We start from the raw sequence: 24166 nt of genomic DNA, 5'->3' as shown, positions 1-24166 counted from the left end.
AGTTGGAGTGAGAGAAAGTGAGAATGGGATGAGAGAGTGGAAGAGAGAAAGTGGTAAGTGAGAGCGAAAGGGGATGAAAGTGGTAGCTAGAGAGAGCGGGGTAGGAATGGAAGAGAGATCTAGAGTGAAAAAATGTGGGAAAGAAAAATAGGAATGAGAGAGAGTGTGAGAGTGTGAATGAGAAAGTAGGGTGGGAGTGGGAGTAAGAGAGAGTGAAAAGGAGACAATGGGGTAAAAGAGTTGGAGAGAAAATGAAAGTGAGAGCGAGTGGAATTGAGAGGGACTTGGAGTGACAGAGCAGGAAAAAGAAAGTGCGGGGTGAGAGAGTCCGTAGGGTGAAGGAGAGTGTAAAAAAGAGAAAGAGGAAGAGGGAAAGGGGAAGTGATAAAGAGAGTAGGAAGAGAGATAGAGGGGGAGTGAAAGGGACCTAGAATGAGAATAGTCGGGAACTGAGAGTGTAAGGTGAGAGCGTGCGTGGGGTGGAAGTGAGAAAGTTGAAAAGAGAGAGAGAGAGAGAGAGAGAGAGAGAGAGAGAGAGAGAGAGAGAGGAGTCAAAGAGTGGGAGTGGGGGAAAAAGAGCGTTTGGTGAGAAAGTGCGTTTAGAGGGAATGAGAAAGTGGAAGTTAGAAGAGAACGTGAAGAGAGTTAGATTGAAAGAGAGATAGAAAGAGACTGGGAGTGAGAAGAAGTGGGAGAGAGAAAGAGAACGTGATTTGAGAGAGTGCATAGAGTAGGAGTTAGAAATTGGAAGTGAGAAAGAGTGGTGAAAGAGTGGGAGAAAAAGAGCGTGTGGTGAGGAAGTGCGTGGGGTGGGAATGAGAAAGTGAAGTTAGAGTGGGGTGAGAACATATGAAGCTAATAGAATGGGATTAACAGAGTTGGAGTTAGAGGGTGAGAGAGAGAGACCGTGGGGTGAGACGGCGCGTGGGGTGAGACAGAGGATGTGAATGAGTGTGGGAGTGAGAGATATTGGGGATAGAGTGAAAGTGAGTGGAAGATAGAGTGGTCTGGTAGTGGAAGAAAAGCGTGGAGTGAGAAAGTGCGTAGGTAGAAGTAACAAAGTATTGATAAAGAGAGTGGGAGTAAAGAAGAGTGAGAGTAAGAGAGGGTGGGAGAATGAACTATAGAGAGTGGGGATGAAGTAACGTTGGGGAGAGAGAGTGGGATTGACAGAGCTGGAGTGGGAGAAAGAGGGATGAGGAAGAGATAGTGTGTAGGTTAGAGTGTGGGGAAAGAGGGGGGAGAGTGTAAGAGTGGGAGTGAGAGGATTGGGGATAAATGGAACAAGAGATATTGCGAGTCGGAGTTAGAAAGTGTGGGGTAAGTGGGTTTGAAAGCGTGGGATGAGAAAGTGCTAGGGGTGAGAGAATGGGAATAAAAAACGTGGTGGGGAATGAGAGACAAAGTGGAAGTGAAAATGTGGGAGGGGGAGATAGTGAGTGGGGAAAGATGAAACGCGCGAGTGAGTGGGTTAAATGAAAGTGAGAGTAAAGAGAAAGTGGGATAGAGAGACTATGATAAAGAAGAGAGTGGATATAAGAGATTGGGAGGGAGAGAGATGAAGTTGTAGTAAGAGAGAATGGGGTTGGAGTTGTAGAGAGAGCGTGGGGTAAAAGAATGGGAACGAAGTGAAATAGAAGAGAGAGAGTAAGAGGTTGTTGGATGGGAGAGTGGGAATGAGAGACAAAGTTGGGGAGAAAGAGAGAACGGGAGTGAGAGAGATAGCTTGAGTGAGAGAGACTGAGAGTGAAAGATTGGGTTGAGAAAATGAAATTTCTGTGAGAAAGACAAAAAGTCGTATGAGAGAAAGTGGAAAGAGAGAGAGAGAGAGGGGGTAAGTGAGGTATGACGTGAAAGTGTATGGAAGAGAGATATTGAGAGATAGTGGGGGAATAGTTGAGAGAGTGGGGTAAGAGGGAGATTGAAAAGGGTGAGTGCAGTGACTGAGAAATAGTGGAAAATGAGAAAATAGGGCGAGAGAGAGGAAGAAGGAATAGGGGAAGAGAGAGAGAGAGAGGCGAAAGAGACGGAAAGAGTCGGTATAGAGAGAGTGTGGGGAGAGAGAGAAAGTTGAGATGGTATGTGGTGTGAGGAAGAGAGTGTGTGATTTAAGAGTGTGTTGTGAGAGAGTGTGGCAGAAGGGATAGGGAAGTGAGAGGGGTCGAGTAAAATGGAGAGTGATTGGGGTGATTGGTTTGAATGTGAGATGTGTTGGATGAATGGGGTGAGATGTAATGGTGTGAGGGGTGAGAACGAGTAGGGTAAGAGGGAGAGAAAGAGAGAGAGAGAGAGAGAGAGAGAGAGAGAGAGACTGAGCAGGTACAATACGATAAGAAAGAGGGCTTATACAGGTTTTTGACTTATATTCTCTTTAGAAGTGTGTATATGTTGAACAACGTTTTACTTTAATGTAAGACAAGCCTTTTTAGTTGATGAATTTTGTATGACTCGTTGTTCAGTTTTTCATTACATTTGTGCAACATTGAATCTATCCTGTCCTGTGACATACAAAACGGGACATATTTTGTGAATATTGCTTATATAAAAAAACAATGCTAAAGTAATCAGAAAGTTCGAAAAAACAAAGAAAAGCAGGCTTGCTGTAGGCTAAAATAAATTCCTCATCCCTCAAAACAGATTAGTGTATGAATTAAGTAGAACTTCTTATTTTTCTACTTGTAAATATGTTTTACAACTTATGTTTCACATTACCAACAAGAATACAGTGTATTATTGCATCAAGACGTCAGTCATAATAAGTTTTTGTACTAAAATCAATTAATTCTTATATTTTATTAATATGATATTCAGCAATTGCACGACTTAATAATTGGATATAGATAAGCAAACACTGCTTGCGCCCCGATTATACGTCATTTGAATTTATTGAACTGTATAGTACAAAAGCGATGCGTAGTGTTATCACAGGCAAGGACACTGAAAAATGTAAATATAAAAGTTTAAACTACATGATGTATTTTAGGGATCGTTCCATTATCACTGGACGTGGTTTTGAGGTAATTTTTATTTGAGACGAAAAACAAATTAGACGGGCTTTCCTTTAAAATTGTCCTGTTCTGGAGGCCAGGCTGTAGTCTGAATGTTTAACTAATTACCCATCAAATCTCCTACAAAATTGTACATGTAGATATGATTTTTTAAACAATAAACTATTACTAAGTAAAGAAAAGTTCCATACGTCTTAGCTTTAAAATTTGTGTATTTGCCTATATCTTTATACAAAACTCTTTTTCTCACGGAGACCAATACACATGTAGTCTTTAAAAGGCCACGGTCACCTAGTCGTCTAACATAAATAGTATGATGTTTAATCGAGAACAAATTATGTCGTAAATATATACTTAGTATTTCGAAGATTGTTTTTTTTTCTCCAGAAGCATAATAAATTCTATATTTATACATCCATTTAAACATCAAATTTACATGAAGCACAATTAAAATTCTTTCATAAATATATAGCCAAAAGTGATATATGTTTGTTCGAACCATATACACTCAAAAAGTTAAATCGGATTGAAGTGCTTTAGTCAGTTTCTTGAGTATAACTTCGTTACTTTCCTCTTCTGGCCATCTAAAGTGTTCAATGCACCACCATATGTTTTTCAGTTCATCTGGGAGCTTTTCAAGAGCAACTCCATCTTTTATCAAAACCACAATAAACCCCTGTCGTTGATTATGGAAAGCATGGGTGATGGCTGTTTTAACGGCATATGAAGACCACTCCATGTCCAAAAAACTTTCACTTACAACAAACATTACTTTCCTGCACTCGTTAATACGATTCACAATTCCTTCTAATACCCAGCGGCCTGGAGTGGAATTCATATCTGTTATCCATGACTTTACGTTTAAATCCTCTAGTTTTGGACAAAGTTTATCTCTGACCCATTCGTAGTCCGATTCACTGTATGATACATACACATCAAACAAAAACTCCTCTTCACTTTTTCGTAAAGGTATACCTTTCCATTGTTTTTTCAGTCTAAGAATTACATATTCTAGATGGACACGGTAGTTTTTGATAGCAACAATACTTGTGAATGCTAATATTGTCAAAAACAGCAATACGATAGAAAATATGAGCCAATCTTTTGACTGGCAGTCTAGTTCGAATTTCCGCCATATTTCGTCGTTGAATAAATGACCAACATGGTGGTTGTTTTCCAAACATAGAACGTTGCCAAGATCTGGAAACGAATTTTGGTGATCTTTCATCCATTTCAAAGACTGGATGTTTAAGCATGCACAAGAAATTGGATTTCCTTCAATATAGATTGACAGATTGTTCAATGATTCAAAATGCCTTTGGTCCTTCTCCGAAATCTTTGATATCAAGTTGTATCGAAGATAGAGATTGTTCAAATTCTCCAACTGGATTAAGGAATCGTAGATGGAAGAAAACATATTATGATCTAGATTAATTTCTGTTAAAGATTGTTTTTGGTCTCTTAGTAGAGACTGCGGTAAAAAGGCTAAGCCATTTCGAGATAGATCAAGTTTTGTCAAACATTTGAGATTTTTAAACAAACCTTCGGCAATCAAAATGTTAGTCAGGTCTAAGTGAACATTTGCTGCGGATAACTGGCGAAGATTTCTTACTCTTTGAAATATATTGGGATTAATATTTGTAAAGTTATTTTCAGATAAATTAAGAATTCTTAAGGACGGAAAATTAAAGATATGTTCAAACTGTAGAGGAAAATTAGTTTTTTGAAGATTCAGTATGCGCAAATTTTCCCCTATAAGCGTTACAAGTAAATACCATCTTATATAATGCTGATTGTGAATGTAATTGTAAGAATAGTCAAGAACTATAAGACTTTTTGGCAGATTAATGTTAATAGAAATATTCTGATATCTTTGTTGACTGTGGATGTTAAATAATTCTGTGTCAGGTGGCCGGGAATTGCAACAAGCGTTTATTTCAAGCAGACGTGGCAAAGTCAATAAAGCAAATATAGTCTCCATAGAAACATACTGGATTCTATTAGACCTAAGACTTAATTTATTTAGACAAGTCCAAAATGTAGTTCTATAAAGATGTAAATGAAGATAGATAATTGCGTCGTAATCTAATATGACCTCACTCACACAAATATTAAAAAGGTATTTAAAGCTCTTATCGCTTATATTAACTATGTCTGATTCAAAAACTTGAACATTTGCACTTATATCGATTTTTTGGATTACACGATATTGTAAACATTTGAGTGATCTTAATGCTGCATAAATACTGCACTTGCCGCCAAAATTTATTTCGATATTTGTGTCTAAGTACGGAAACGAGCAAAATAGATCTTCCGAAACGTCACAGTCCACATGATTTCTAAACTTCATATCGAGGCTGCGGAGTGGGGAGAGCTTAAGACCCTCGAAAGAAGTATTGGCTATTTTAAATTCACCTATGGTATTGAATTCTAATTTGGATAATTTGGAAAGATTTTCAAACGGTTTTTGAAACTGAAATCCATTAAAAATGTCAATTTTCAAATATTTTAGTGAACGAAGTTTGGAAAGCTGAATACCAGGATATCTTGGATTTTTCGCCTTATGAAAATCATTTTGATGAATTTGAAGAAATTGGAGTTCGTTAAGATTAGAAAAGGCTTCGGCATTAATGTCATTGACTTTAAGATGTACATTAGAAATATCCAAACTGCATAAGATTGACATTTTTTGAAAGACCATCTTTGAAATTTTGGTTATGTTATTGTGGTGAAGAATGACAGACGTCACCTTGGAGTAAGCCGCTATTGCTTCAAATGTATCTTTTGTTAGAGAAGTGAATTGATTGTACGATATATCCAACGCAGTATTGCTATTTTCCAATTCAGGAGGTAACACCGTTGGCATTTTGGAGATGTTTGATCCACTGCAGTTCCACAGCAATCCCTTATTTCCACAATCGTCAACATTGTATGATATTGAACAATTTTGTGTCAACATTGCTGTTACTCTACCTGTTAGAATTCATTGAAAAATATTAAAAGCTACACGTACAGCTATAAATTTTAAATTATTTTTATAAGTCAGTCATTCATATCAAAGGTTTCTGATGTATATAAAGTACAGTCATAGAAGATGTATTCGTCACAACAAGTAGAACAGGCTAACTCTTCTATTTCAATATCTAGAACATTGTATACTAAGACTGCAAGTTGATAAATGAAGCCGATTCATGGTAAAAAAAAAAAGATAATAATGTGTTGATTATCAAACATATTTTAGGTAAAAATGAATTAAACATAATCCAAGAAATCCAACCTGCATGCCTTTGATTTAGCCTGGTTTTTAGCATGAAGCGTGCTGTAATAATAATGCATCCTTTCAATACTGACGCCAATCAGCATACTTACATAACTGATAAACTTAGAAAATGACTGTCAAAGTTAGACATTATTGATGATCTTGGAAAAGTACTGACTCGTTTTACTGACGGTACCGAGAAACTTAGAGATATACTGACAAGTTTTGGAAAGTATCGAGCCTATTTTCATAAAGAAAATCGTTGTAAAAATAAAAGTAGTCCAGCGCATGAGACTTTTCCATTTAATTGAAATAAAAAATTCAACATAATTGTAATTTAGCTTTCATAGAAATGAAAATCATTCCTATGTAGACACCTTTTGGTGCTCAACTGAAACTGAAATTTGTTTTAATTGTGCGGTATGCACAGATATAGGTGATAGGTCTGGAAAATTCAATTTCAAGTAATTCACACCTTAATGGTACAGAGAATATTTCTCTCAGACCCCCCTTTCCCCGGCCAGTCTCCCCCGGCGGAAAACATACCGGGAATAAATGACATTGATAGAATTAAAAAGTAATAAAAATATTTTACAACTTTTTTATCCATAAAAGGTGTAAAATATTTTCGTTATTTTGTATTTTATGCGAAACACCCGCATAAACAGCTTCAATTCATTTACGACCTCTGCAAATCATGCAGTGTTCTTGCAAACTCACAAAACGTTGTAAAAACGTTCAAACTAATGTTTGTGCGTTGCATTGTGATAGTTTGGATCACCATTGGTAATTACATGGGAATGATTTATCAGTTCTGTGAAAGCTAAATTACCATCATGTTGAATTAAATGGAAAAGTCTTACGTGTTGGACTAATTCAAAATACATGAATCTGATTTCATGAATTGACGATCAATTAAAAATCCCTTTCTAAATCTGATTAGCTTCATTGTCCCACCCCCCCCCCCCCACCCCCGCCTTCCAGGCACAGCTGGAGCATGTCCTAGTTTGTCTCCTTTACATTATGTATATTGTAACTTTAACAGCATTGTGTAAAAACAACGTCTGTATTGTTTATATTACATGTGTATAAGAGATCGGTCAGTTTATTAATACGTAAATATTAGTAATTTAAGTATAATAACTCCTTGTTTCAAGAAAGATAATAATTAAAAAAAACATGATAAATTACGATTCCAATAACAGAGTTAATAATTTATTATCAAATGATTCAAACAAATATGTAATTGTAATCAAATAGTATTACATACTGAATGCACTTTTCGATTGATTTGTAGATATAGACACCCAATCAATTAGAGTTATGGAGAAGCAAGTCTTATGTACATTATAAATGTCAATCACATTGTCTTGTGGACAGTTAGACTCAAGCATTGTTCAGCTGTCGTAAGTGAGATGTACATTCCATGCAAATTGGATGGTCAGAGAGAAAAATAAGCACTAATTACCATTCAACATTGAGAGCAGATACATTAATCATGTGAATATACACAGGATAATTCAATAATCACATTCTTAATCTGATAAATTGTGCCAAATTTTTTTGATGTATACATTAGTTTGTTTAAAGGGGCATTGTGACGATTTCGGTCAAATTTTACTTTTCTGTTTTTTATAATTTATAATCCTTTATGAACGCATTTCTAATGATCAAATGAAATCTGAGTGTCAGTCGTTGAGGGTTAAGCAAGATACAGGACTCACAATTCTTTGTCATGTAAACTCGTGCCATGTTTTTGTTTACATAGATTTAAAATACCAGTAAAAAATCGTTTTAAAGCTGATTTGTCTATCTTCTTATTCATTTTAAGCACAAATAAACAGTTCGGAAGGGTTTGTTTACATAGCAAAGAAATGTAAGCTCTGTAACTCGCTTATAACTCAGCAAATGACACTCAAATTTTGGTTGCCTATCAAAATACCTTACTAAAGCATTGTAAACATTACAATCTTAAAAATAATTTTTGACTAAAATCGTGACCATACACCTTTAAAAGCACGTGCTTACAAATTGAATTTCGTTAAAAAGGTTTAAATTCCTATCAAAGTTCAAATAAAGGAAGACTTTTATTATTATTTTTTAATATTTTGTTTTATATCATTAAGTGATCTTTGGAAAATGTAATATATTTATATTCTGCTTATACTAGTTGTTCAAGTGTCACTTAGTTTACAGCAATAGGGATGTCCGTTTAATGCACTTCAGAATAATTTTTTCTCTCAAAATCACAGGAAATTAAAGCTAGTTTTTTAAACTTAAATCACAGGATCAAGTGCATGATTTTTTAAAAATATTTTTCTAGTTAAGAGTGTTTGCATGTCATATGACGGTGTCACAAGAATTTGGATTTAAATCGTGCGAACTTCTACATTGACCTCCATGAATTCATTGTTGTATAGTTTTAGTAACATTTAAGTGAGCTCGATGGTCGTGGCCATTTTTAGACTGTTTTGATCTCTTTCAAAAGAAGAGCTCAATATTTGAGGAACGTCTAATAGTTTATATGTTGAACACCCAGCCTCCTTGAAAGAAAAATGTCGTTGCACAGATTATTAATGTAAATCAGAGGAGGAAGCAACGAACATACACGTACTCTTTTCAACAAAAGATATATATTCTGGTGACAATGCATGGCAAATTGAAACCGACAAATCGTGCAGTAGAAGCAAAACATTGCCAGATTATATAAGGCACGTTGAGCAACAGTCTCATGGTCGCAAAACACATGCATAAACAGCTGCAATTCATTTTCGACCTTTGCAAATCGCGCATCGCTCTTGCGAGTACACAAAACGTTGTAAAACTTTAAAACTAATGTTCGTGTGTTGAAATGCGATGATTTGGATCGCATTCGGTCCCGTCTGAATAGTGTGCATGTCCACCATTTTGAGGAGACGCATGCAACGAATAGGAGAGTTCGGGCCTTAGGCCCTCTGGCTGATAATAGTGTACTGGGCCGATAAAGAGTGTTATGTGGAAAAAGATTTGAATTATTCTCTATATATTATAATATGTAAGATTATGAATGTTTGCTTTTCCTCTACTCTCGCATACAATGTAATTTGTTGTAGATATTTGTTATATTATCTATGTTATAAAACATCAATCAAAGAGATAAATAAACTGTTAAAATGTTCAACTGTCGTCATCTGATGAAAGAAAGTTCTAGAGAAAATACAGAGAGAGAGAGAGAGAGAGAGAGAGAGAGAGAGAGAGAGAGAGATATTATTCATAAAATGCAATGTAAGTTTTAAAAACATCTATAAGTATTTTTAATTTCTGTGAACTAAAGCTAGTTTAATCATTTTCTTAAAGTTGACAAATTTTGATGAAAACAATGTCTGTAGATGATTCATTTTGAAAAATGAGAGACATTTAACCTACAAATTTTATTTACTTAATACTTACACATCAAAACTATTGAAACAAATAGCTGTCTGACCATCATACATTTAGTTTTATTCCATCCCATTATCTAAAATGAAGAAGTTGAATGTGCAATTAATAATTGATGTTAAGTTTGCATGCATGTAGGTGTTTCAGTATTTAAATCCCACTAAAATATAGCTGTAAATTAAGTTGAACTTCAATAAAAAAAACATAATATAATAGATAATATGTACATACTTACATGCTACTTTAATGCACCTTCTTCTTGTTACATAAACAACAGTGTATGAAGTAGAGTCACAAAGGGTGTTAAAACCTTCTAATATGTCATTCTCTAATACATATATTATGCCCTTTGAATGAGGAAATTTCCTTTTTTAAGAAAACTGTTCTGATCATGTGACTGATGGTAGTTATAGTAAAAAATTTATGCTATTTTTTTTTGATACACTATAGTTTTATGAATGATTGAAATTTTGACTTAAGTGTAAAATTACTTCCTAATCTTGAGGCCTTGAACTGAAAATATTTCAAATTCATTAAATTACATATATATATATTTTGGAAAAAAATATTCGTTGTAGTATGATTTCAGTTCGTATGTAATAAATGAAGAAATAATATTTATATATTTCTTTATTTAGGAATAGAGTAAAAGAAAAACATCGAATACTGTGGAGAATATATATATCAATGTTTTCCTTCAGATAGCTTAAAAGCTGACAAAATACTGTCTTTAAAAAAGGCCATTATTGTACATAACATTTAGGGAAACGTGCAAGACACATCTTTTTTTCTTTTTTCCCCCTATATTTAATAAGCATATGCTGTCTTTTTAAAGACCTTCAATTATGAAATTGACATTTCTTTTCTGCAAAAGACTGTTTATAATTATACCACCTTTTTAAAAAAAATTCAGAAGATATTCGTAAATATATATTACAGAATAGTTTTGGGCTTTTTTCTAAATATTGCTAATGCATACCAAAACACATATATATTTTCAACAAAGAAATTTATATTAATTCAGAACAATACAATTTATTCTTTAGATGTTTATATATGTATTAGATGTATTTACTAACGTCAATTGTTAGACCCTTTTTCAATAGATATCTTATCCTGAAATCCCGGAAGTAAGTAACATTTTTTATTGATATTAATCATAGATCGTTCCGTACCAAGCGGTGTTACCGCTTTGAGACAAAGATAACATTTTTTCAATGGACTAATTTCCAAACTAGGACATACACGTAATGAATTCGGGAAATTGATTTCTTTGTTGAATTTACAATGCATTTTTTAAACAAATCCTTGATTGATTTATATATATATATAGTGTTTGATCTAAAACGAATAATATTGCAACTGCACACTTAGTGTCTTAAATATCGTGGGGTTTTTTTCCACAAAATACTATATTCTTACACATATTAACGAAAATAAAATTCCCATAATTTACAATTAAAAGCGATTCATAAATATCTAGCCCAAAGATTCATCTGTTTATTCGAATCATATTTCACTCAAACAGTTATATCGTATTTAAGTGTTTTGGTCAGATTCTTGAGTATAACTTCGTTACTTTCCTCTTCGTCAGGCCATCTGAAGTATTCAATGCACCACCATATGTTTTTCAGTTCCTCTGGAAGCTTTTCAAGAGCAATCCCATCTTTAATCAAAACCACAATAAACCCCTGTCGTTGATTATGGAAAGCATGGGTGATGGCTGTTTTAACAGCATATGAAGACCACTCCATGTCCAAAAAACTCTCACTAACAACAAACATTACTTTCCGGCACTCGTTAATACGATTCACAATCCCTTCTAATACCCAGCGGCCTGGAGTGGAATTTATATCTGTTATCCATGATTTTACGTTTAAATCTTCTAATTTTGGACGAAGTTTATCTCTGACCCATTCGTAGTCCGATTCACTGTATGATACATACACATCAAACAAAAACTCGTCTTCACTTTTTCGTAAAGGTATACCTTTCCATTGTTTTTTCAGTCTAAGAATTACATATTCTAGATGGACACGGTATCTTTTGATAGCAGCAATACTTGTGAATATTAACATTGTCAGAAACAGCAATACGATAGAAAATATGAGCCAATCGTTTGACTGGCAGTCTAGTTCGAATTTCCGCCATATTTCGTCGTTGAATAAATGACCAACATGGTGGTTGTTTCCCACACATAGAACTTTGCCAAGATCTGGAAATGAAATTTGGTGATTTTTCATCCATTTCAATGACTGGATGTTTAAGCATGCGCAGGAAATTGGATTTCCTTTTAAATGGATTGATAGATTGTTCAATGATTCAAAAAGTCTCTGGTCCTTCTCCGAAATCTTTGATATCAAGTTGTATCGAAGATAGAGATTGTTCAAATTTTCCAACTGCATTAAGGAATCGTGGATGGAAGAAAACATATTATGATCTAGATTAATTTCTGTTAAAGATTGTTTTTGGTCTTTTAGTAGAGACTGCGGTAAAAAGGCTAAGCCATTTCGAGATAGATCAAGTTTTGTCAAACATTTGAGATTTTTAAACAAACCTTCGGCAATCAAACTGTTAATCAAGTTTAAGTTGACATTTGATGCGAATAACTGGCGAAGATTTCTCACTCTTTGAAATATATTCGGGTGAATATTTGCAAAGTTATTTTCAGATAAATTAAGGATTCTTAAGGACGGAAAATTAAAGATGTCTTTATACTCAACAGGAAAACTAGTTTTTTGAAGATACAGTTTGCTCAAATTTTCCCCTGTAAGAGTTACAAGTAAATACCATCGTACAGGATACTGATCGTGGATAAAATTGTAAGAGATGTCAAGTAGCATTAGACTTCTTGGCAGATTAATGTTGATGGAAATATTTTCATATCCTTGTCGACGGTAGATATTAGATAATTCCATGTAAGGTAAACGGGAATTGCAACATGCATTTATTTCCTGCAGCCGTGGCAAAGTTAAAAAAGCTAATACTGTCTCAAAAGCAACATATTGGATGTGATTTACTCTAAGACTTAATTTATTTAAACAATGCCATATTATAGTTTTGTAAATATGTATATTAAGATAGATAATTGCGTCCCGATCCACTATTAGCTCACTCACGCAGATATTGGAAAGGTACTTAACGCTCATATCGTTTATATTAACTATGTCTGATCTTATTTCTTGATCAGTTAAAGTCATATCAATTTTTTGTATTTCACGATATTGTAAACATTTGAGTGATCTTAATGCTGCATAAATACTGCACTTGCCGCCAAAACTTATACTGATATTTGTGTCTAAGAACGGAAACGAGCAAAATAGATCTTCCGAAACGTCACAGTCCACATGATTTCTAAACAACATATCGAGGCTGCGAAGTGGGGAGAGCTTAAGACCCTCGAAAGAAGTATTGGTTATTTTAAATTCACCTAGAGTATTGAATTCTTATTTGGATAAATTGGAAAGATTTTCAAACGGTTTTTGAAACTGAAATCCATTAAAAATATCAATTTTCAAATATTTTAATGAACGAAGTTTGGAAAGCTGAATACCAGGATATCTTGGATTTTTCGCCTCATGAAAATCATTTGGATGAATTTGAAGATACTGGAGTTCGTCAAGATAAGAAAAGGCTTCGACATCAATGTCATTGACTTTAATTATAAGATGTGCATAAGAAATATCCAAACTGCATAAGCTTGACATTTTTTGAAAGACCATCTCTGAAATTTTGGTTATGTTATTGTGTTGAAGAATGAGAGACGTCACCTTGGAGGAAGTCGCTATTGCTTCAAATGTATCTTCTGTTAGAGAAGTGAATTGATTGACTGACAAATCCAGCATAACATTGATATTTTCCAATTCAGGAGGTAACACTGTTGGTATTTTGAAAATGTTTAATCCACTGCAGTTCCACAGCAATCCCTTATTTCCACAATCGTCAACAAAGTTTGAAATTGAACAAATTTGTGTCAGCACTGGTGATAATCTATCTGTAAATAGAAACAAGGGAAACATATTTAAAGCTTCACGAACAGCTGAAAACTTGAAGTTGTTTTTAATCTCAACCATCATTTTTATCCAAAATATCTGAAGTTTATAGGACAACCTATACAACGATACAATCCCTTCAATTTCTGTATCTAGAGCATTACATATTGATGGTGTGTTGTTTATCAAACATTTATGTGCGTATACAAATTGAATACAATAGAAATCCAAACTGTCTTAGATGATGCATAGTTTTCGCATGAAGTGTTTTGTAATAATTGCATCGCGGTTGTCTTCTCATTAAAAGAAAACTCAGGGAAAGGTCAAAACTCATGAATGTTCATGGGAAGAATTTCAACTAAAAAACTAAACATGAGAGAGAGAGAGAGAGAGAGAGAGAGAGAGAGAGAGAGAGAGGGGGAGCTTTTTATATATCTTAAAGTATTTTTATTTATGTAATCTTAGCTGCTTTTAACATTTTTTTGTTGAATATTGGTCTGCGGCTTCCAGTTGAAAAATTATGTATGTAAATAATTCGTTCAGAATTCTGAGATACATTTAATCCACGAAGTTGTACAGTTTGCTTACTTACTAGTAATACTTACACATCAAAACTACTGAAACACATAGCTGTCTGTCCAGCATACCTCTAGTTTTCTTCCATTTCATCATCTTAAATAAATAAGTAGAGTGTGTACGGTAATTAGTAGTTGATGTGTAGTTTGCAGATGTTTTAGTATTTCTAAAATCCTACATATACCGTTTTACATTCCACCAAAAATATAATTGTAAAATGAGAAGTCATACATTACATAAATACATGCATATAAATATGTTAATTCAAAGCACTTTTTCAATAATAAGTATTACTTAAAAACCCAGAGCGTTTGACTTACCGTCAGAAATGGTCTAGAAAAGCTCGGTATTAATTAGCTCTTCTCTAATACATGTTTTATGCCTTTTCAATGGGGAAATATCCTATTTGAGGAAAATTGTTCTGATCATGTGACTGATTTTGATAACAAAGCAGGTTTTTTTCAAATTGAATTGAAAAAAAATTAAAAACCTAGATGAAATTTAAGAAGTAGCAACCACATACTGAATTTCAAAAGTATGATATGAATTTTGGATGCATGTATATGTTTTTGAAAGAATATTCCTTGCATTGTAATATGAATTCAGTTGCATGATGTATACTGTATTTTTCAAAAAAAGAAATGAAGGGGCAATTTATAGATTTTTTTTAAGGAATGGTGTAACAGCAAAACATCGAATGTTACTGGGCCATGTTGTGTTTGATATCTATCAGTGGTTTCCTTCAGAATGCTCAAAAGCTAACAAAATAGTCTCGCGAAATAAACTGCTTTTATTGTACTAAACGTTGTTAGCAAACGCTCTGCCTTTTTCTTGTTTCTTGGGTTTTTTGTTTTTTTTTTAGTTTTTTTTTTTATTTTGGGGGGGGGGTGTTAAGATGTTAAAGATGTTAATGTTGTTGGGACACTCAATGAAATATGTGTACAGTCTTTAATCGAAAAGATAAACCATTCTATCTTTTCGATTTAAGACTGTTCACATATTTCATTTAGAAGATATTCTTCGGTGTACACTATAGATGTTATTCCAATTTATATTCATGCACTCATGAAACAGTTATTTAAAAAGAATATAATTATAAAAATTTTAAATGGATTTATTTATGAAGTGTATCGTAGTTTCAAATCTCGACAAAAGTCATTTTCACGCAATTTGCAACGTGCAAAAAAAACAGACTTACTGTATATTAGTAATAAAAAGGAAAATAATGTATCGGTTCACACGAATTTTGTTCTCAAACAATGTTTTTTATGGGGTTATGAATTGATAGATATAGAAACTTAATTAGAACCTAGATATGAATGCAAGAAAATGAGTACATCTATAATACTAAATAATGTTAACTTAACTGATATATGAATAATATTTTCGTTCGTTCTTTTTTTTCTTTTTCGAAGTTCAGTACTGTGGAATCATCATTGTTCGTGGGGGTGTAAATTCGTGGCTTTCGAGGCCGATGAATTTACATCCCCACGAACGTATATGCAAGCAGATGTTTAATATTTATTTACGAAAAAGAACTTGCTACCAACGAAATTACGTCCTCACGAACCAAGAAAATTTTGGCTACCCACGAACTTTGAAACACCCCCCTTCCTCCGAATAAAAATGATACCACAGTATATATAACAGTTCTAGGCAGAACCGAATACAATGATAGATCTTAGGGTGATCGATTCTTTTGATTAATATTGCTTGCCGTTCAAAAAGGAAATGCTCAAGACAGAATTTTGAAATGAAACCTACTCCCAGACCACATGCAGGTACTTGACGTTAAAAATAGTTCTTCGTATCGCAAGATAATACCCTGTATAATGATAATGGTCGCGACGTGTATAAAATAATTGTAGTGCAGGGATATCTTGCTATAAAAAATACTTTTTTTAACATCCGGCATCACCGTCAACAAAATTTTCAAAACAGTCAAATTATTTTTTGCCTCAAATCCTTCAAGGAAAAGTGCATGAATTTGAAGTCAATATTCAGATTTGAGGATCGAAGAGTATTGACTTAAGGAAAACTGGTGACGCCTGGGTCAGCTGCCTGTGTCCCAGATGTATCGAAGGTCTTCTTGGTTTTCTTTCCAGGATATCAGAATGGTTCCTTTCTTGTCCCAAACCTTATCAAAATTGAAAATGAGAGAAAATACATACGTATAAATTTATTTACTAACGTCACTTTTTTCAACCTTTTTTCCACAAGATACCTTATCCGGGAATACCGGAAGTAATTAGCAATTATTAATCGCCAATAACTATATAGATACATATAGTATCAGGCGGTGTTACTTCTTTTGAATTAAACATGCATTTAATTTTTTCACAATGCAATTATTTTCAAACTAGGACACAATTAATTCAGGAAATTAAAACTGTAAGCACTATTTGTTGAAATTACTATGCTTTTCAATATTATTTATCTTTATTTTTTCCCAATTTCCTTGATTCCATATCTCTTTATATGCTATAAAGATAAGATGGCCAGTGGAGGTGATAAAGCGGTTAATTGAAACAAAAAAGGAATTGACATGTAACAAACAAGAGATTAATGTTAGATGATAATGCTGAAAATAATGGAATCGGAATTTCTAGGTGACAAACATAATTATGTACATCGGCACATTTTGTCCTTTATACCTACATTGCAGTCCATGCAGCGGTTTATGAGAGGTTGCGCTAAAAATTAATCATCTCGATTTTCAATAAATGGCTAGTATTCAAAAAGTTCAAAAGAACCCGGGAAAATAACGGATACGCAATTCCCTGGCAATACAATGTATAACGTTACATATGATGATTCTTTTTATCTAGTAGACATTTCTATTTTTACACTCTACATGTACATATATAGAAACCGTCAAATCAAACACCATTTGGTGTTGTGAAATCAATTTAAACTTTTCACGCGTGTTTCAATAAAACCAAATATTTATAATTGTTTCATGTAGCGGTTCTACTTAATTTTCATATACAGTGTATGTTCATATGAAGAATTCTGTTCTTCATATGCTCTGGCATTGTGCAAGTGTGCATAAACAAGCTTATCTTTTAAATATCTATCTTTTTAGCTGTAGCCATCGTAAACCAAAGAAGCAGATTTTAAAATATTGGTTTAAATTTCTGAATCGATTAATTATATAATAGTGTTGTGTTGAGCATGTGCTATGCCTAAATAGTAGTCAGGGTTTGATACATGGTGCACAAGCCGGAGGCATAGAACATATATATAATAGTAAATATTTCAAAGGAAATATTAAATTGTTTTATAATGTGAATAGGAAATATATGTAAGGAACATGTATTTAGATATGTATTTAATATTCAGATCTATTAACATCAGTAATTGAAGATAAAGGATTAAATTGAGGAACCGGACTCTATTCCATAAATTGGTATGATTTATAATTGTGTATTTTAATATTTTATTGTAAAAGAAAGATAACTTTTGTATGTTGAAATTGATGAGTTATTTCCCTTAATTGTGTCTTTCTAATATTGGACTGAATGGAATTATATGTATATGAGAATGATGATTTGTGTATATTTCAATGGAAAGATAATTCTATTGTAATAATGTATAAATGTATTTTATGACTTGATATTATACAATGATGTTATATTTATTTTTATCATAATATATTACAGAGTATAAAAAAAAATATAACATCATTAAAGAAATTAAGAGAAAGGATTGTCGTCATTATTGCTGGGAAATCCCGTTACATAAAGGAATGTGTTTGGGAGAAACTTTCAACAAAATGTGTTTAGTTTGCTGCAAAATTCATGATGAATCTATTTTAAATGAAACATTTCTTAATTTCAAAACATCATGCGCAACTCATATTAAATTTGCATACATTCGTAATTTGTTAGAATGTACCACTAAAATTTTCATTGATATTGGACATATTTTCTTAATTTTATGTATTTCACTTCAATGGACTTGTAAACAATTTCCGAATGATTTTGTAGTAACATATCATAACTGAGAGACAAATGCTTAATCCTAGGAAAGGATAATACCGGTATAGACTCTTTGTCTGTTCGTCCCTTTGTCAGTGTTTACATGTCAGTGCAACACTTTTTTGGAGTCTGACTCCAATAAATAACCCATAGCCTTTATGATAAGAAATGTAGGAGCCTCATACATAACTTGTCACAATTTGAGGTTACTTATGAGGCTTGGTGTGTCATGACCCTTATTTAAGGCCAGTTTTCAAGGTCATGTCATCAATATCACACTTTCTCAAAAGTAAATGGGGGTACAATTCCATCTTATAGGCTTAGTGCTTAAAGATAAGCTGCAGCACAATATTTTGTTGTGATCTTGATGTTACTGTCCATTTACAAGAATATAAAACTCTGATAAAAAAAAATGCATCTTAATCAATTTGGCACCATCTTCGTTTCAGTAGCAGAGCAGATCGTCACCCTTGGCTAGCGAAGATGATTGTCACCAACTTGATATACAATAGTTTTATCATCATTGATATCCTAATTATTGCATTTTACCATCTTATTAATACGTCTTTTGGTATTTAACAAGTCCAAGACTAGCTATATAGCCTTCTCACATACTGAATGTAAGCTGCTAAAGATTCGACCGAAATGATATATGATTTACTAATTAGGAAATCTATTCATTCACTTATTCATTCACCCATATCTTTATTATTCACTCATTGTTTACTCATATAGAATCAATAGTGACCATTGTCATTGGATGGGGAATTTTGGTGTAGTTAAATCTTTCCATTTACCGGCACATGTAAACTTCATGTATATAGAATAAATAAACATATTGTATCTATTTGGAAGTGGTCAAACAGGGTTTTTTAGGGTAATGAAGGACAGTACAAATCTGAGTTTTAGTACGGTACCTTGTTTCTTATGGTTTGTAACAATGGTTTTAAGAAATCACTTATGTGTCTTTAGACTGGGACTATTGTAAAACAGACTATACATTGAATTCTGAAATCATCACTGATTTAAAACATAAAAGTTCATTGAAGGGGGAGTTTGGTCACCTTCTCATCTATAGTCATTGTCAACGTAGTCATTGTCAACGTGATCAAGGTTGGAAATCATTTATGTCACAAAAATAAAATAAAATAAAGTTGGAAAATAAAACTTCCTTTTCTTTAATATGTTCAATGTAACGGTACAAGGATACATGACCTTATGATAATACTAATATATTATTCATCTATAAATAGACTTAGTCTGTATTTAGCTAATACAATGTACTTTAATATCAAGAATTTGATTTCATTAATACTATATATATATAATAATTTGGCTGCAAATATATTAGTTTCTTTAATAGAAAAAATAATTATGATGGAGAAAACAATGCGAATTACAGGCTCAGGAACGTAAAATTGGAACTCTCACTCCTCATGCCCCTCGAGGTACATGTATCAAAAGCATTAAATGAATTCATTTAGCTAATCAATGATAAACTCTGTCTGTAATAGTATTAAAATCATACATTTAAATGAACTAATAATTTCTTTAAAATAATTTTTGTTGTATTTGTAAATATTATTTATATAAAAACTTTTACTTCTTATTCGGGGTGTGTGTGTGTGTGTGGGGGGGGGGGGGGGTATTTCAGATAAATTGTCAACATGATATATCTATAAGAGAAAATTCTATCTTGACTTGTTTAATTAGCTTTCATTAAGAACATAGTGGCTTTGATAACTGCCTCCGATATAGAATATGAAGAATACACGATAGTGATACATATACATGCACATGTGAATATCCACTTTAGGCATCGTTAAGCAAATATTATAGTTTCTGGAGCGGCATATAACTTCCCCCTCTTCCTAATCTCTAGTCTAAACAAATATCTTATCACTTGTAACATGTATTATAAATAAAATGAGTTTATATACCAAGAATAACAAACATTACATGTTTGTAGGTCACGTTTACCATGTTAGAGAATATTCGGGATGTTTACAATTTTGCGCATGCGCAACGTCACTACCAGTTTTGATCTCACCCGTCCCCTAACCAGTTTACATATAGACATGCAGAATTAAAGACACAAACATTTTTTATTTAATCTTCATTCAATCTTTTTTACATGAATTAAAACATAAATCATACATTTTCTTTTCTCAAAGCAGAAAAAATGAAGGTTTCACATTTGTTGAACATTTGAATGGTGTTTATTTGTTCTTTGTTCCATTACAATTTCTGTCACTGAAGTTTGAGTAACTTTTGTTTCTTGCACAAAAGTAATAAATCCTGCAGTTGTACATTGTGCACTTTAAATAATGTGTTATCATTTCTAATAAATGATTTGTAAACAACTTTGTTAATTGGTTTTAATTAAATTTTCTTCGACACCATCATTTTTAATATCACGGCATTAAAATGTACTTTCCGACTCAAAGAAATATAGGAAAATGTCTGAATGTTTGCGTGATCTGGTAAAAATTGTTAAGACTGTAACATTTTTAAATTTAAATTTTATTCTTTAATATCAAACAAATAAAAACATGAAATATTCGGCTTTGAGTTTCTAAAATGTGACATTATTTGAAGACGTTGTTATGCATTTTTACTTAAAACCTTGAAAATTAGCAGGATTTAATAATAAGCCGGTTTTCAAGACAAACGACCTTTTTTTTGTACTGAAAATTACACGAAAATAGCCTGTTTTGAAATATGCCAAATATATCCTCATTTTCCGGTATTTTGTTTGGATAATAAACCGTGAATTGAAAATAAGCCCCCTATTTTTTACCAAAACTCAAAATAAGCCTCGGCTTATTTTCAAAGTTTTATGTTCGTTTTTTTAATAAAATGCTAATAAAAGGATATTTTGCAAAATATACAAAGTTGACAACGTAAATCTGATGAAAATGTTGATTTTTTAAAAGTATTCTCAGGCACGGAGCATTGCTTCGAAATTAAAGGGGGCATTGTTGCAACCACTATTGAAATAAAACCACTATTGAAATAAATTATTTCAATAGTAATTGGGAATGTATTTTATTAGAAAAATAACCTTGCAACCACTATTGAAATAAAACCACTATTGATTATTTGGATATCAATGGGGACAATTTAACAATTTAACAGAAAACTATTAAAACTGTCGTTCTTCTATCCTGTCTGGATGAGTTTTCTATGAACTTTTTGATCAACCTTCATAATAAGAACTTACCTTAACCTTTTACCCTCTTATACCCAGATGAGCACGTCTAACTATTAAACATGCATGTATATATAGGCGCTTGGGGACTAGGGAAACTGGTCACTACGACAATTGATAAATTAAATTACGTTTTCCTAAAACAAGTCTATCCTTATCTACAATACAATTCAGCGATTGTTTAATTATGGCGATAAACGGCAGGTTTATGGTACTATATCGTTAATGAAATCAAATTAATATTTGTGTACGCTATTTCATACCCGTAATGTTTGGCCTTTTCCATAACCCTTAAATAATTCTGTCAATTACATCCGACGATTAACGGTTTTATTCTATTTTGGGTAAATCTTTTATAAAATCAATTTTTAAAATGTGTTTGTTATATAATGTTTGTTATCTCTTTCTCCAAAAAATAACACTCATACAGATTTCATCGATCAATGACGCAATTCCTGATTTAAAAAAAATAATAAAATGCCAAAATAATTACTACATATATATAGTTAATCGTATACTAGTACATTTTGATGAATCTAATTACTGTAAATCAAAGTATAAATGATTCAATTTTATTTTAAAATGTGACTCAACACACCTGGATTAATAAAATTAACACACCTAACCATTATAAATCTTTTTTTAAAGTACCTTTGTGTATTTTAACAAATAAGATACTGATACTTTTCCCTAATTTTTTTAAATGATATTATTTGTGTTTTCTTTATTTTCGGGGGAAAACTGAAAACAGATTTGGTTGCAAACGAGGTATTCCGATTACGACAAAGAGCATACGGCTGGTGTGACCGGTCAGCAGAGGATGTTCACTCCTCCTACGCACCTGATCCTAACCCTATCAATTTGGAGGTCCGTGTTGCTCTGCCATGAATTTGTATTTTGTTTTATGGATTTTTGAGATGGTTGAAGGTTTGTTATTTTCATTTTTTATTCAGTGCTTAAAAGAGCTACAGCCCCGAATCAAAAATTGCCCTATATCCTAAAAAAATCACCATGTTTTGGTAAATATAGTGTAAAATCTTAGCTTTTCATTACTGTTGTTCTTTTTCTATATCTATCATAGTTTTTTATAAACGAAGTTTAAAATATGGCAATATTTTAATGAAAGAATGTAAAACAGACGTCATTTTTGTTAAGTAACGTCATGAGATGATAAAACGCATGATTTGAATTTTAATAAAAAAACAAAAACAAAATAAAATTATCTTGTAGACATTATAAATGATTTATGAAAATAAATTAATTAATAAAAATACCATGAAAAGCTTATTCCCAATAAAGGTAGTAAAATACAGCGACCAGTGCTGAAGGTCAATATAATGGCGGTACATTTAAATATGTCGGTGTGTTCAAAGTTCTTTTTTCTGCAATTTGAATCTGCATAAAGTAATGCTGATAATGTGCAGTGTATACCTCAACTCAATCATTGACTTCTACCAATATAAAAACAAATTATTAAAAATAATATGTAGATATGACAGAAATATGGTAATTGCATTTAATAGATATATGTAATTTCAAATTTTGATGCATTATACTGTAACAGCCTGTGTGTATTATTCTGCATGATATCAATAAAATAAAAAGAAAATAATTAATAACAAATATCCAGAAAAGTCAGACAAACTTTCGATTTTCTCTAAATAAGAATAAATCTATGAAAATGAAAATTGCAGCTTATTAAAGTATGAATGGAATTTTAATAATAAAAAAAAACGAGTATTTTAAAACAAAATCCATGTTCTTATATTCTAACAAATCCCTATAACTAATCTCTAACTTCAAAAAAGATTCTTTATCAATCCATTGAATAAAATATTGGTGCGTCAAGCCTTAACATGAACCGATTTTGTAAACTCCTTTGGAAATCAATAGAAAATGTCATTCACAATTCTTAGATTTGTTCATATAATTTTCTACAGCTTATATTCTTTATTTACCTTGCGCTCCCACAGAAAATACGAATATTTATTGAAGAGTAAAAGTTTTTAGCCTTAATCCACTGTTACCCTTGTATTTATGTGTAAAAAAAGCAGGTAGGCAATATGTACTCAACATGTATACTGTAAACATGTATTGTTATGGGCTCATAAACAATTCAAATCGTCCAAAGGTGAGCCAGATTTATTTTACAAAGTATAAGATTAATAATGTCCAAAACGTAGGTTTAATGATAAAAAATAGATACAAAGAATTTAAAGCCTTGCTTCCAGATGAGAAGGGCGAAACGCCATCATTCACTACTTCCTCACAAGACAGTTCCACCATCTTAGTTGCCACAAGAAGCGAAGTTTCTTGAGCATTTTAGGATAGGTATCTTTAAACACCATATACTTGTCGATAACTTGCAGAGAGAACTTAGTCCCTATTGTATCAAATGTTGCATTTCTAAAATGTAAGTGTTTTTGTCTTTCATTTGATTGTTCAGTCAGGACCACAGAATATTGTTAGAAAATTTTGTAAAAAATTTCAATCAACAGTTTTCAGGCAAATGTTTAACAGCGAGTGATTTTTTAAAAAAAAACATGCATTCTGAGAGCATTGCATAAGCAATACACGTCCCCTACCGGTTAGAAAATGTAGAAATTTCTGAAAACAATGCACTATGCAGAATATCATTTCTTACCGTCTTCTGTACCCCGAATCAACTGCCAACCCGATAACGAACCCAATTGGTATAATACAAAAAACCCTGTAGATTAAAT

General features: G+C 32.6%; 2 protein-coding genes and 1 long non-coding RNA gene across 5 annotated transcripts in view; all 3 read right to left on the bottom strand.

Annotated features, from left to right (window-relative positions):
• LOC117692238 (putative leucine-rich repeat-containing protein DDB_G0290503) overlaps positions 1–24166 on the bottom strand; it is a 1014555-nt gene that overhangs the window by 967900 nt on the left and 22489 nt on the right. The window lies entirely within an intron of this gene.
• Positions 3403–10039, bottom strand: LOC136271586 (toll-like receptor 2). 2 transcript variants are annotated; one of them, XM_066071906.1, is made up of 3 exons: positions 9920–10039; positions 9697–9763; positions 3403–5981 (listed from the first exon to the last, which is right to left on the bottom strand). In XM_066071906.1, exons 2-3 carry the CDS (start codon positions 9758–9760, stop codon positions 3517–3519), a joined length of 2529 nt encoding a protein of 842 aa, XP_065927978.1. In that variant the 5' UTR covers positions 9761–9763; positions 9920–10039; the 3' UTR covers positions 3403–3516. The 2 variants fall into 2 exon arrangements, with proteins under 2 accessions (XP_065927978.1, XP_065927977.1); XM_066071905.1 differs by having other exon boundaries at positions 9916–10026.
• LOC117692246 (uncharacterized) lies at positions 13555–15062 on the bottom strand. Its single transcript, XR_004603694.2, has 3 exons — positions 14573–15062; positions 14282–14348; positions 13555–13678 (listed from the first exon to the last, which is right to left on the bottom strand). It is a non-coding gene; the product is annotated as an uncharacterized lncRNA (long non-coding RNA).

The sequence above is a fragment of the Magallana gigas genome, chromosome 9 (assembly GCF_963853765.1).
Source record: "Magallana gigas chromosome 9, xbMagGiga1.1, whole genome shotgun sequence".
NCBI classification, from domain to species: domain Eukaryota; kingdom Metazoa; phylum Mollusca; class Bivalvia; order Ostreida; family Ostreidae; genus Magallana; species Magallana gigas.
This window is presented reverse-complemented; position numbering and strand designations above follow the sequence as displayed.

Bases quoted from the DNA above. Each gene is read 5' to 3' on its own strand.
- LOC136271586 (XM_066071906.1), bottom strand. From the start codon at position 9,760: ATGGGATGGAATAAAACTAAATGTATGATGGTCAGACAGCTATTTGTT. The intron at 5,982-9,696 runs GTAAGTATTAAG...GAATTCTAACAG, and splicing joins TGTTTCAATAGTTTTGATGT to GTAGAGTAACAGCAATGTTG.